This window comes from Acipenser ruthenus, chromosome 7 (assembly GCF_902713425.1).
Source record: "Acipenser ruthenus chromosome 7, fAciRut3.2 maternal haplotype, whole genome shotgun sequence".
NCBI lineage: Eukaryota > Metazoa > Chordata > Actinopteri > Acipenseriformes > Acipenseridae > Acipenser > Acipenser ruthenus.
Window position 1 is genome coordinate 63323247 of NC_081195.1, and position 13926 is coordinate 63337172.

Genomic DNA, 13926 nt, shown 5'->3' on the forward strand with positions numbered 1-13926 from the left:
ATATTCCTTTTAATGAATATGGCTGCATTCCTTGTACCTGAAAGTAAGAGTACAATGAATAATATCACGATTGGCTTTTTTTGAATACCCTATATTTTATTTATAACTTTCTCAGAAGAACTAGTCACGTAGCAAAATAAAACCAAAAATTAAAAATATTACCAATCATGTATTTATATTATCAATGTATTACCTACTTGTTTATTATATTACCTAAATAGAAAATGTCCAGAAAAAAAAGCTAATTGAAATAGATAGCATCTTTTTCAATACTCTCCTGGAATGTTTGCAAGGTCAAGGCAGTCCTCTCATCCAGTCCTTGTAATTACTTTTATTAGTGTTAAGAAACACATTTGAATTGAAACATTTCTTCATATTGTTTTGTTTTTGTTTGTTTGTTTGTTTGCAAACCTTCAGGTGATGAATTTTGAAGACAGATGAAACGACACAGAATTGTTACACTTTGTTTAATTCATATTTAGAATATGCCCCTCTGTATGCCTTGCATGCTGATTAATTGTTCGCTTAACATAATGACAAAACAGGATTGGGCTGTGTGACGGGGTACTGCCCCGTCTTTATGATCATGGTTGGGACTGGCAGGGAGGGGGTTAAAATTCCTCCCTGCCAGGAAAATATGTGAGAATGTGGCTGGAGCCCTAATTGACTAATCAGCAATTATTGATTAATTGGGCTCCAGCCACAGGGAATAAAAGCCAGGGGAGAGGCCCTGGCTAGGAGAGAGTTGGAGGAGAGTTCCAGAAGAGAAGGAGTGTTTTGTTTGTACTGTGTTTTTGTAAGTTGTTGGTTCCAGTGAAGGCAACGCCCAGCCTGGAAGCTTTATTTTGTAAGTTTTGTTTTGTGTTTGTATTTCATCTTTAAAACCTTTTTGTTTGGCCCTTGTGCCTATTTATTTGATTATTTTTGTTTATTAAAACCTTTATTTTTTGAACTTTCAACTGTCTCTAAGTCTCAAACCTCGGTCAATCCTGTCACAGTTGGTGTCAGAAACGGGATAGCGCCACCTGGAGGTTCAGAGCAGTATTTTTTTTTTTTTTTTTTTTTTTTGTTTTGTGTTTTGTTAATTAAAATATTTTGGTTTCACTGCAAAAAAAAAAAAAAAATACTGCTCTGAACCTCCAGGTGGCGCTATCCCGTTTCTGACACCAACTGTGACAGGATTGACCGAGGTTTGAGACTCAGAGACAGTTGAAAGTTCAAAAAATAAAGGTTTTTAATAAACAAAAATAATCAAATAAATAGGCACGAGGGCCAAACAAAAAGGTTTTAAACATGAAATACAAACACAAAACAAAACTTACAAAATAAAGCTTCCAGGCTGGGCGTTGCCTTCACTGGAACCAACAACTTACAAAAACACAGTACAAACAAAACACTCCTTCTCTTCTGGAACTCTCCTCCAACTCTCTCCTAGCCAGGGCCTCTCCCCTGGCTTTTATTCCCTGTGGCTGGAGCCCAATTAATCAATAATTGCTGATTAGTCAATTAGGGCTCCAGCCACATTCTCACATGTTTTCCTGGCAGGGAGGAATTTTAACCCCCTCCCTGCCAGTCCCAACCATGATCATAAAGACGGGGCAGTACCCCGTCACAGGCTGTTGTTCCATACATTGTTATTATGGTTGAAGTGAGGTAAGGAGTAGTGTAGTACAGCGCAGCTTAACAACAAACAGCTCTTACGCATCTCCTTACAAAAGGTATGCACTTGAACAGGATATATATATAACACAACCTCCTAGGTCAACGCACAAGGTCACATTGACATATCGTTTAATTCAATTTCATATGAAGTCACCTGCCAATGGAACTGCAGGATTCCTAGGCACTGGCATTGTGTTTAGAAGAGGATTGTTTTCAAATTTTCTTTTTTTTCCATTTCAATTTTGTACAAAGTAGGAAAAAAACAATAGAGTGCTTAAAATAACTACCAGGTCAGGCAGTAATCTAGTGAACTACAGGATCAAACAGAAAACACACACACATGAGAAGTGTCCACCTGTACATTACCAGCTTATATAGAACCAGGCATAGTTCCCAGTATACGTCTACACTGTAGCATTAATCACATTTTCACAGCACAAGACTTCAACAGGCTGTTCTACTTTTAAATGACAAATAACCGTCCTCAAAGGTCGAATTACTGTCCACAAAGGCCAGAGTAGGAGTGTCTGCCTCCTTGTCAAGAGCCAGAGGAGGAGCTATGGTCATATTGGTTACAAAGGTCTGCTTATGGATATGTATACAAAAAATTCCCAGCTGTTTACAGCGGTATACATATGTGATAAATTCATGGCTGGTTGAGTGTATGAGGAAATAACCTATTCCTGATACTAGAGACAGCAGTCGAGGGCTGTTTTTTCCTTGGAGGGAGATTTGTTTGTTTGTAAGTGTAGTGTACAATGACGTAAACATTACAAATTCTAATAAAATGATGAGGCCCACCCAGTGGCTTGTTGTTAATAAAACCATAAATGGTGCAGAACAGTTGCAGGGGTATTAAAATAATCAAATATTTATTATACGTCTCACCCGAAAGACGGAGCACAAGGAGGTTAAGTGACTTGCTCAGGGACACACAATGAGTCAGTGGCTGAGGTGGGATTTGAACCGGGGACCTTCTGGTTACAAGCCCTTTTCTTTAACCACTGGACCACAAAACCATGCTAGCTGTATGAATAAAAAAGTTGAAAAGGTGAGGCTGTTCTGAAGACTTAATACAATCTGAGATAACAAACTTTGAGTGCAGACTATTATTCTATAAAAACAAAGGCAGCTTTAATGTCCATGGTTTAAGCTGCTTTAGAACAATGGCATTCTTGAGCTACTTTAGAAAATGTGTCACAGACTCCAAAGACATACACAGTATTGTGACACGGAGGCTGGTTGCACAAATGTGTGCAGCTGGGACGCGGAACAGAAGACGTGTTGCTTGGCAACCAATTGAGCAGTTAGACTCCCCCTGCACTGAGCTGATTGGGAGGTCTGGATTGGCTGGGGGGCGTGCCCGGGGAGGCTGTGTGCAGCTCAAAAGGCATCTGTGCCTCAGCTCAAGGTGACTGACTGCCTTGTGCGGCAAACTTTTATTTTTATCTTTGTTTTGTTTTGATTTATTTATTAAATCTGACATTAGGGCTACAATTGCTGGTACCCTAGTGGCAGCATGTGTGTGTTAAGTAAACCTGCATGCCTGTGTGGCGTGTCAACACCCAATGCTCTGTGTCTGCCTCATTATTATTCAGTGACGACCCACACAAGCAACACTTACCCCTGTTACAAGTATATATAATGCACCTACACACTGGTCTAGTTTTGCTCAGGTGAATTCCATTTTTAAGAGTTGCTATCTTCTAAACTCTTTTAACACTGCTGACCAGTATAGACGTCTAGAAAACATAACATAACTAAAGTGTATTTATCACTCTTGACCAAAGCAATGTTTCGTGGTCATCTACTGTGTGGCAGTGCCCTGGAATGGAGCGTCTTGATTGATGACAGTTCTGTTTCTACTTTAACTGTAATGTCCTACACAGTGGTCATCACCTGCTAAACAGTTGACATAATAGAAAGCTAAGTGTCCCAAGCCAAGGCAAAGGGTATTAATATGATATTATAAGGAACATTGAACATTGAACATTGTAAACTGAAACTTCCCCTCATGAGAATAAAGATTGTTAGCTTTTATGCACTGTAAATGCTTCTTGTACACAATTGCCAATGGATATTCAAAATGCAGTTCCACTGTGTATATTTAAACATTTGATTTATAATAATTTCCTTGCTCACAGTACGTGTAATCAATAACTAGTAAATGATTTTGTGAGAATGAATGGTGTTAATTGTAACAGTCTATTTTCTGTTCTCTGGGTCCCTTTTCAAAACAAGCTGTCTGAGCTAATTTATTGAGATGAGCACATTTCTAGGCTTTCCCAGTATATATCTCATTAAAGTCAGCTGTAAAGACTTGAATGTTTCTCATGGATAACCAATTATCAGAGACAAAAAGTTCCATTGGTACTTTCCAGCTGTTTGACCAATCAGACACATTAATCACGCAATTCTAACAACTCAACAAATGACATTCACAGTCTATTAATGGTTAAGGTTAAGCCCTTAATCCAGTTTATTACTAGATTAAATTATACCATGTTGTTTTTTGTGATGCCTTGTGATTTGATTTTTCTAAGACAAAAGAGCTGCTGTTTCAAAAACATGATTTAAACCCAACCCTCATTCACCCATGAACGACCCCATGTACTCCTGACAGACCCATTGCATGTATATTTAAACTGTGTCTAAAATAGGGTTGAAACAATAATCTTAAAGAGTGGATTCCTGCTTCCATGCACTTCAATGAAGAAGAACAGGAGGATTTTCTGTCTGTGAACCACCTGCTCTGCTCATAACCTACTGAGGTGCTACAGTAGTCATGGCAGACTTGGAATGTTTGATTTTACTGTGAACTCTAACCAACAATTTATAGTAATCCCTTTTTATGAACGTCACTGTTCGAGTCAGCTAATCAGGTTACAAGTAGAGCGGCCATTATCCCATGTTGGATGACAGGTGATTTGTCCAGGGATTTAAAGTAAAAGTAAAAAAAAAAAAAAAAAAACACATTTGTGAAAACAATCTGATGTGAGAAAGTGCAATAGGAAGCTGAGGTTCATGTTACAGTGATATATTATCTACATTAATATGGACGCCTTGTTCAGATAGTATTACAGCAACATTGTTAATATGAAATCCTTAGTCAAGAAAACTTCAACAATAATAACAATACAACCCCTTTAACTTTTAATATGTAAAACTTACTGTACTGGAAGTGCACTGTATACAACAACGGGGTAGAAGAGCATTGCCCACAGCATTACCAGTTAGCAGTTTAGATGTAATTCACATCTCAGTGCAATGGAAGCTCAGACTCAATGTGTAAAGCTCAGACCTCTTGAGTGCGCTCTCCATCTCCTTCTTCTCCTTGTTGGCCTCTTGCAGCTGGTATGACACTCTGGCGAGAAACTCTTCGAAGTTTGACAGCAGGTGGGGTTCATCCCTCCTCAGCTGAGCCCACAGGCTCCTCACTTCACTTTGACTGTGAAAAAATGTGATTCTGAGTTATGGTTACTCCAATATTTAGTGACCATTTTCTCTACATCTGCCTTTTTACCTTGCTTTGAGCTTCTCCAGAGAATCATAAGTGTCTCAATGGAATAGGCACCCCTCTTCCATTGGAATTACAATCTTTCAATTCTGTAAGACACCTCTACTCTACATTTAAACATAAAGGGAGTATATGGGGCTGGCAGAGAGGCAAGATTAATAAAACTGTTAATAAAAAGAGAACCCCTTAAAATAAATTGCGACAAATGTTATTCATTGCATAACTTATTTGTCATACATTTGAAAGGAGTCAGCATTTGATCATTTGATTTTGAGGTTTGAAATGTCCAAAGCAAGGCAAACAAAATAAATAACACAAATGAAATAAAAGAAATAGAATTCTGCATTCAGAAGAATCTGAACAAGAATACAAGAATGGGTAAAAAAAAAAAAAAAAAGGTTTATAAGGAACACAATGCATCATTCAATGTGTCATCGTATTTTGTTTAGGACAGAATTAAAGGTGTCTCGAGATAACATCAAATACTACTCTACTCTCAAGTACTCATGAACAGTAAACTAGCTGGTTAGCAACACATGAGCACTATGCTCACAAATACATATCAAGTATGCAACCAGTATACATTATAACAGTCCCTGCACAGCTTACGACTCAACATGTATACAAACCTAAATCCTCAATAAACCTTTGCTTTAAAAGCCTTTTAAGATCAATTATACACCAAATCTGGCTGCAGTCAACAAAATATGTGAAATCTGTGTTTTTCTGTTTTTACTTGTTACAGTTATTTGCATAGAGCATAGAAAGCCAGCATAGAGATTTTTGTTTTGTTGGCAAAACCTGCATGGATGCTTAAACCAATCTTGTTTAGCAGGGTTTGGGGTACTGAATGATTAACAAGCCATATGCCCCAGCTCCGTTTGTTTACTGGTATTTCTCTAGGTAATGTTCAAAACAAGTAGACAATTCTCTGATTATATTCTCCACCGCACTCTTCAAAAAGGGTGCGTTTCTTTATAACTGACTGTTTACCTGAAGAATGAAAACCAGTACATTTCGCATCAATTCTGACTTACTCTTCAAAGAGGTTGCTGGCCCCGAGGCTCTCCATTAGCATGCAGAAATGGCGCTCCTCATCATCCTCGCCACCGGCCAGCCTCTCCTCCCACTGATTCTGATACACAGCCTCCGTCTGTGGCACCTCACTGATGGAAATCTTTCGACCAAACAGGAACTCACCTGGGGAGTCAACAATCAGGTCAATACTACATAGACTATTATCATTTACAGATTATTATCATTACCATTATCATTGGTCGTAGTACCATTTTAAATATCCATATGGGACTTGAGAAAAAAATGTTTTAGTACCCTCAAAAAGAATGTGTAATGTAACAGGGCCTGTAAATGAAGTATTCAATTGTAAAATCAACCCCAAAAGAAACAGTAAAGCCCACTCCATTTAAACCTCACTGGTCGGTAAAGGCCATAATATTGCCAGTGGAGTCTGCATGGGCATTCTCTAAAAGAACATGTAAAATAAACAGGATGGGAGAGAAATGCTGTCAGAATGGGAGAGGAGTTTCACCACCCGCTACCCCACACAATGTTTGAGTGAGGTGCCTGAAAGACTCCCCCCCCCCCCCCCCAGCTCCCGTTATCCAGTTGGCTTCTCTTTTTCAATGGGAAAGAAATGCCTTTCACTCATGAACGAGTCTGGGTTTACATAGTTGTACATGTAGTACATGAAACTTTAGATGAAATGGCCATCAGGGATATACTGACGTTTTGTGAAATGCTACTGTTCAATACATAGAGTGAGCTAGTATCAAGCTAGTGCTGTTAAATATTGCTAGTTAAAGGGCGGGGGTCTCTATAAAATGATTAAATGATTGCTGTTAAACCCACTGAATCCTGTGGTGAACTCCTCCAAGGTAAGGTAACCATTTCCATCAGCATCCAGCGTGTCAAAGACATTCTCCAGCTCGTCTGCACTGAGAGGTAATTCACCATGAAGCCTCTGAAAAACAAATCAAGAAAAAAAAGGTTTCACAAGTTAACAGTATCATGTATAAAATAACTCAGCAGTCCATTAGGCAAAGATAAATCTTATCCAGACACTAAATAGTGAACTGCACTGGCTTCCAGGCTTCCCACAGGACTGAGTTTAAGATCTGGACTCTTGCTTTTCATTGTATGTATTCTCTGCAGTTTAAATTGGAACTTCTTGTGATTTGTACGTCATATTATAATGTTACGCAGATCATTAGCGAGTGCTCATCAGATAACTTTCGCAATTTTACGTTTTTGTTCTGATTGTTTTCATTTTTTAGAACTTCTAGACAATATGTAATCTTCAAAACAGGATGTAAAAAAGTGAAAAATTCACAAAATTGCAAGGACTGTTTTGTGGAATGTTTTTTTAAGGACTGTTTTATGAATAGTGTTAATAAACATTCTTTTAGATTAAACAGTGCTTTAAAAATTAGAGTAGAGTTCAAACCCTATTAAACATTTGATGAACTGCAACTTGATTCAATAATCAAAATTGGCTTTAAAAACTATTCTATGCAAAATATTCCTTAAAAAATGTCTTGATAGTTTTGTAATTGAGGACCAAAGCCTGGTTTCCAAACTATCAGAGAGCACACCCTGTTTTCTAATATTCTCACTTATTATGCTTATGGACCATAAGTGTAGTGGCTGCATTTCAGATAAAACTGCTCTTAAACTATTTTTTAAAAATAAAATCTGTGTGACTATGCATGCAGTGCGTTTTATATCAATTAAAGACAAATACTGGTTGACACAACAGTGTTGCCGGGAACAGGGGCCATATACCTGTATGCAGGTTTTTTGGAGCTGCTATAAATTGTAATTTTGGGCAAATAACAACAATTAAATAATAATAATAAAAAATAGTATAATGAATGAATTTCATTACACATTTATATTATACTGTAGATTTTTGTTAATGTTTCTGTTACACATCCAGGAACTACAATGAAACAATAAAATGGACCTGGTTTGATAAACTGTAGAACTTTTTTCTTTTTGTTTAGCGTATTTAGTATAGCAATTAACCTCTCCAATATAAAAATGATTTATTATTCTTCACATCAGTGTTAACACCTATCTGATTGTCATCCGCTCTGGCATTTGATTAAATTAGAAGGCTAAGTGTTCATTTATAAAAGAGAGGTTTCATTTTATTATTCATTCAAGTTAGATTATTTCAAGAATAAAATACAAAAAGTGTTGATGTATGAACACTAATTCAGTGAGAGCTCTTGACCTTGGATATAGGGCTTTTAAAGCAACTGTAGCTAAAAAAAATAGTTGCAGACATTTGCTCTAATGCATGACCCATTCACTACGTAGTTCACAAATGTGCAGTTTTTAAAACATATATATTCATTTTAAATCATGATATCTGGTATTGCAGTAAGTTAAATAAATCTCTTTGCAAACCATGCTTTTAGACAATACCACATTTTTACAAATTTTAAAAGTAATGGACCCTATTCACAAAGCTTTAACAAACTATTTATTTAAACATAGTTTTTTTGTTGTTATTTTTTTAATGTCTATTGTGACTAATAAATAATTAGTAGGTATTAAATATTTTTGAATAGGGCCCAATATTACTAAAAGGATTACAGAAAATCCTGTACTGTAGTCTGCCTCCCATGCACTACGTGGGAAATGTACTGTATACGTTTAGTGCCAAAAGGTTAGTAATTATTACGTTTTATCTGGTATGTACCCATACTATTTGTACCCATGTAATGAACTATAAAATACAATCTAAGAAATTATAACATTTATTCATGCTTATTCATGCTTAATATAACCTGTTATTTACAGGTAATTTTGCCTGTTCTATATGAAAACTTTAATGCAAGTAATGGCTCCATGATGCCAGACAGATTTCAGCCCAGAAAAATAGCTTTAAATAGTGTGTCTATCAGTAGTTAAAGCCTGGTTTCCAAACTAATTATCGCTCACTTTAAGGTGCAGAGTGCCTAATTTAAATACAAAATCATGCATTACCGGTACCATACAAATCACATATTCATTCTGACTACCATATCGTGGCACAATAAAATCGGTGCCCACTATTTCGCACGACATTGAATAAAATTGCAATAGTAAATAAGGAAATCATGAACACTAATTGCTTTTATAAATGAGGCCCTATGTGAGTAGAATGTATTTTGGGTGAGTAAAATGAGAAATCCTAAGGTTCAAGAATCCAGTCGCTTATTCGCCAGTCACAAACACGCATTGAAGTGAGTGGATTCAATCACACTTTAAAAAAAAAAATATATATTTATTGAAAGCCCGGACTTATTGGTCACGTGTTTCTGGCAATTTCCCAGGCCGGCTACAATTAGCTGTCCCGGCATTTCTATCATCCATTCTCTAGCTACCGCATGCAGTATATTTACAACTGACCACTGGAGAAGCTTAATAACATGCAAACTCAAGCTGTGCAGCAAAATTGCTATGCATATTCTTAAAGCATTACATATAAAATACCATACGTAATTCATATTTTTTCAACGCATAAAACAGCCAGTATCTGGAGTGCTGGGTACACCTTTAAAAAAGGTCCCCTCATGATCTAAACAAAGGAGGACCTAAATAGTCTCTTTTTAACAATAAAGGGCCCTATGGGAATAGTGCATGTCTGTCCCTTTAGTTTATTCTGTCTTGAAAATATGAAGAAAAAAAAACCTCAGGTTTATTTTTTAGTGATTTAACTGACGTTTAGATGCTGGTATTTAGATACCCTGCTGTTTAAATCAGTTTGATTGACAAACTGTATATGCTGTAAGTTTTCAAGGACAGGACTGAAGCAGGAACTAATTACTTACAATCCGGAGGAAGTACATGCAACAGAGGTAAAAGCAAAAAAAAAGATGAAGTGCAATCCTTTAATCTTTTCTTTTTTAAGCAACATCATTTTCCAAATGCACTGTGTTAACAGATTTCTTCTACCTGTCTGAGCAATGCGGTGTCATGAATACACGAATAGGACTCGGCATACTGTTGGCATAGTAACAATAACGTTCTTGTCCCAGAATATCTTATGTCCTTTTTGATGACTGAAGATGCTCAGTCTCTGAAGATTTATAGATCTACAGCATGTAAGTAAGTGGAATTGATGGCATTATTTCCAGTGCTTTAGAAAAAAAAAAAGTAAACTGTCAGATCAAATCAAAACTTACAATTTTGATCACAGGAAAGACACTGTGCTCAACCTTTCAAGGTATGTCATCCTCAAACAACTGACAAGACTACGAGAATGAATAGTATAACTATGCGAAATGAGAGTCCGCTTGTCTTGGCTCTGTCTGCTCGTGCCTAGTACACTGACGTGGCTCTACAGTATGTATTGTGATCCTGCTGGAAACTCAGCCAATAGAGGTGGATCCTTCTTTGCACAGTATTTAATCAGATAGCAGACCTTGTTTACAACAGAGTTTGTTTACATTCTTCTTAGGTAGTATGTTGCTCCTCTTGAAGCCTGTTTGTCTCTCATTGACACAGGCATGCAGAAGACAAACATGAAACACTCACTACTGACATGTGACTTATTGTTAACGGTAAGGTCAAAATGTATCCCATGGATCTCTATTATTCAGACCTAAGAAACTATGGCAATTAGTATTGCATTGGGGATGTCAGGCTGTCCACTCATAAAACATTTTTTATGAAAGAACGACGTTTCATGTTTTTTCATTTTAAAATAACACCTGATCCAATATTAAGAGTAGTCAAGTCAAATAGAACCATCACATGAAAAGCACAGTATCCTTTCAGAAGCTGCTTTCATTATAGCACAATGAGTTGAGCACTCTGCTTTTTAATATTATTACCAGCTGACTGTTTGTTGTGGTTTTGCCTCTCTCGGATCAGAGTGCTACTAAAATGAGACGAATCCGGTTCTGAGAAACAATAGCACCCCATGACAGAAACCACAATCACATCACCTAACACATTACTCGGCACACTCTACTACTTGTCTATTATATTTTTTATGTGACACCCAGGTTTTGAAAACCCTGAGCTTTGATCCTTGTGACAAAAATGCACTTTAATTAAATCAAGCCTTTGTTTTGATGATTATAGCCCATTCAGGTCTGTCAACAATGGTCATTGGCTATACTGAGGATGCCTTGGAAACTGACGATCACGCTATTGGGCAAAGTTGTGAATACTTAAAAAAGCATGAAACAAACCACGCATTTCGTTTCGTCATATGCAGTCATATGCAAGTTCTGCTTTTGTAGGCACATTTCATTCAAATTTTATAAGCATTAGATATATTAAAACTATAGGCAGGAATCTGGGGATAAAAACCCCAAGGAAAGTGCTTATTTGTGTACCGTATTACTAAATCAAGTTAAATACAGTGTCAGAGTTCTGTAAACAGTGAAACAACACCCTCCTAAAACCACAAAACCAACCTTAAACGATTTTTGTTGGCTAATTTGGCACTGCCTTTCTTATTTTTGGTTAATATATTTAAACCTTCTCTTGACAAAATAGTATGAACATACTGTATTAATGTCATGTGATGGTTTTTAGTGGCATTCTAATGTGAATAGCCTACTTCTTGTACAAGCATCGAAATGAGTTACTCCAGGAAGCCACTCTTTCATCCATTACGCACCATCTCTATGGGTACCGTTGCCTATAAGTATACACTCTGATGACGGCAAACCTTGAACACATTTTAAATACATAATACACATGCTCTGAAAGCGGAACCATACTCATTTGTAAAGCTCTGATGCGTATGGCCTGAAGAGCCACCCTAATTTGATGTTATTGTTGTTATGGAGATATGGTTGTATCTGTCTAAATTACTTCACTCCTTACACTACCCTTCCACACTGCCTCTCCCAGTCTACAGACCCACAGCTCAAAGGTTATAGAGACATTTACTGTATCTGGAGTTTCTACATGCAAGACAACTGGCAAGTGAGAATGCTAAAATCTAAGCAATCACGGTTTCTTAAAATTGCAGATTAGAGCATCGTAAAGCTGAATCTTTAGTAAACTGAAGGCAAAGAAAGCAGTGGTGATACTGTGGGAGTGGGGGTGGAGCTGCCACTTAATCAATTCACACCGGCAGTGGTTTAGCATCCTGGAGTGTCATTCACAAAGCAGACAGAAGGTTATAGAAATGTACTAATTTTTAATGATAAAAACCTCTGCCATTTTATTAGCAAATTAAAAGTAGAAAGCAAAAACTATATGCAATAGTCAAACCGTGCTGAAAAAAATCCAGAATTACAAATTCGTTGTCATGAACAAAGGACCAAAGGTAACACTACAGAGAAACCTCTTCAATATGAAAAAGAGTTGGCTATCAAAGCTACATTTAGTGTACTTCAGAGCATTCTGGAAGGCTAATAATCCAAGTGTGTGTGTGTGTGTGTGTGTGTGTGTGTGTGTGTGTGTGTGTGTGTGTGTGTGTGACAAATCCACAATAAAGTCTTGTAAATGTGTAATACACAGCTGTAGAATTGATTGTCTTTAGCAGGCATGGGGTCTGGTTCCCCACCACACAAGCCAGCTATGTAAAAATGTGTCTGGACTGGTTAGTGTGACCTGATTGAAGGGGAACTTTTGGGAAAATAAATATATATTCCAGAGCAGCAGGAAGGAGGAAAGGGGTACAAATACACCCCACACACATAAACGCAGATATCTTATCATTTAAAGCAAAATAACGACAAACAACTAGTTTATATAGTTATTTAAACAGTTCTGTATTGAATAAGCATTGTTTTGAAGGGTATTTTTTTTAAATATTGTATTTATTTTATTTAAACAAAAACTTGCTGTCAACAGTAAAGCCTTTAAAAACACCACAAACACAAATATAAAGTATAAAAATAAATATTATATCGTACTTGCAAACTTAACATGTACAAAATATAATAATAAAAAAAATGTTAATTGTCAATGTGAAGTCGGTATGCACAACAAAAGCAGCTTCGGTCTTTTCGTAGAAAACAGTGCACAGAGAAAGAAAGACAATAAAAGAATGCCAATCCAAATAGCAGTTATCAAGGTTTCAAAGTCCTGTAAAAGGAGGCACATTCATGCTGAATTGCCTGTCGTCTTTCTCAGGCATTGATTTTATAGTGGTAGCCTAGTATATGAAAGATATCTTATTTAAATTATTGGAATAAAATCATATTTTTTCAAGAATGCACTGTAGGAGGTAATAAACAGGCTAGTGTAAATAATGCGGTAATCAATACAGTGCTGGAAACATTTGTATTATACACACATAAATGCATAGTTTCATGAAAATGACAATTGGCTAAACATATATTGAGAGATAAATAATTTTAGAGGTGATACACCATTTCTACATCTCCCTCAGCTCTCCCACAACTCCTAACAATCGATTCTGCCAGTAAGCAGAAGCTGTGATTGTGGTATGTGAAAAAAAAAAAAGGTAACCCTCGGAAGGCGCAAAGGGCTCAAAAGCACCCCAAAAATATACCATGTGCACTTTGAAGAAGGACTGAAGAAGGATTAATGAAGTCGGACAAGGACGTTCTTGGTATCAAAATAAAGGAAAGCGATTAAAGTTTAATCACATGTAAGGATTTATCGCGATCTTTAAAGAGTTATGAGATATGTTACATTTAAACAGTTAATTCATACACATTTGTTTTACCCGTTTAAAGAAACAACAAAAAAAAAGTTTTGAAAGTCATGCAATCTTCCAATAACAACCTTAAAATACCTGCAAA

General features: G+C 36.7%; 1 protein-coding gene across 3 annotated transcripts in view; it reads right to left on the minus strand.

Annotated features, from left to right (window-relative positions):
- The window catches only part of LOC117414889 (EF-hand calcium-binding domain-containing protein 4B-like), a 52343-nt gene that overhangs the window by 21661 nt on the left and 16756 nt on the right, over nt 1-13926 (minus strand). For all 3 annotated transcript variants that reach the window (XM_059027561.1, XM_034024730.3, XM_059027560.1), the window contains exons 3-5: nt 7049-7160; nt 6217-6379; nt 4964-5110 (exon numbers count right to left, since the gene is read on the minus strand). In XM_059027561.1, coding sequence (XP_058883544.1) covers nt 4964-5110; nt 6217-6379; nt 7049-7160 — 422 coding nt within the window. The remainder of the gene's footprint in view (nt 1-4963; nt 5111-6216; nt 6380-7048; nt 7161-13926) is intronic.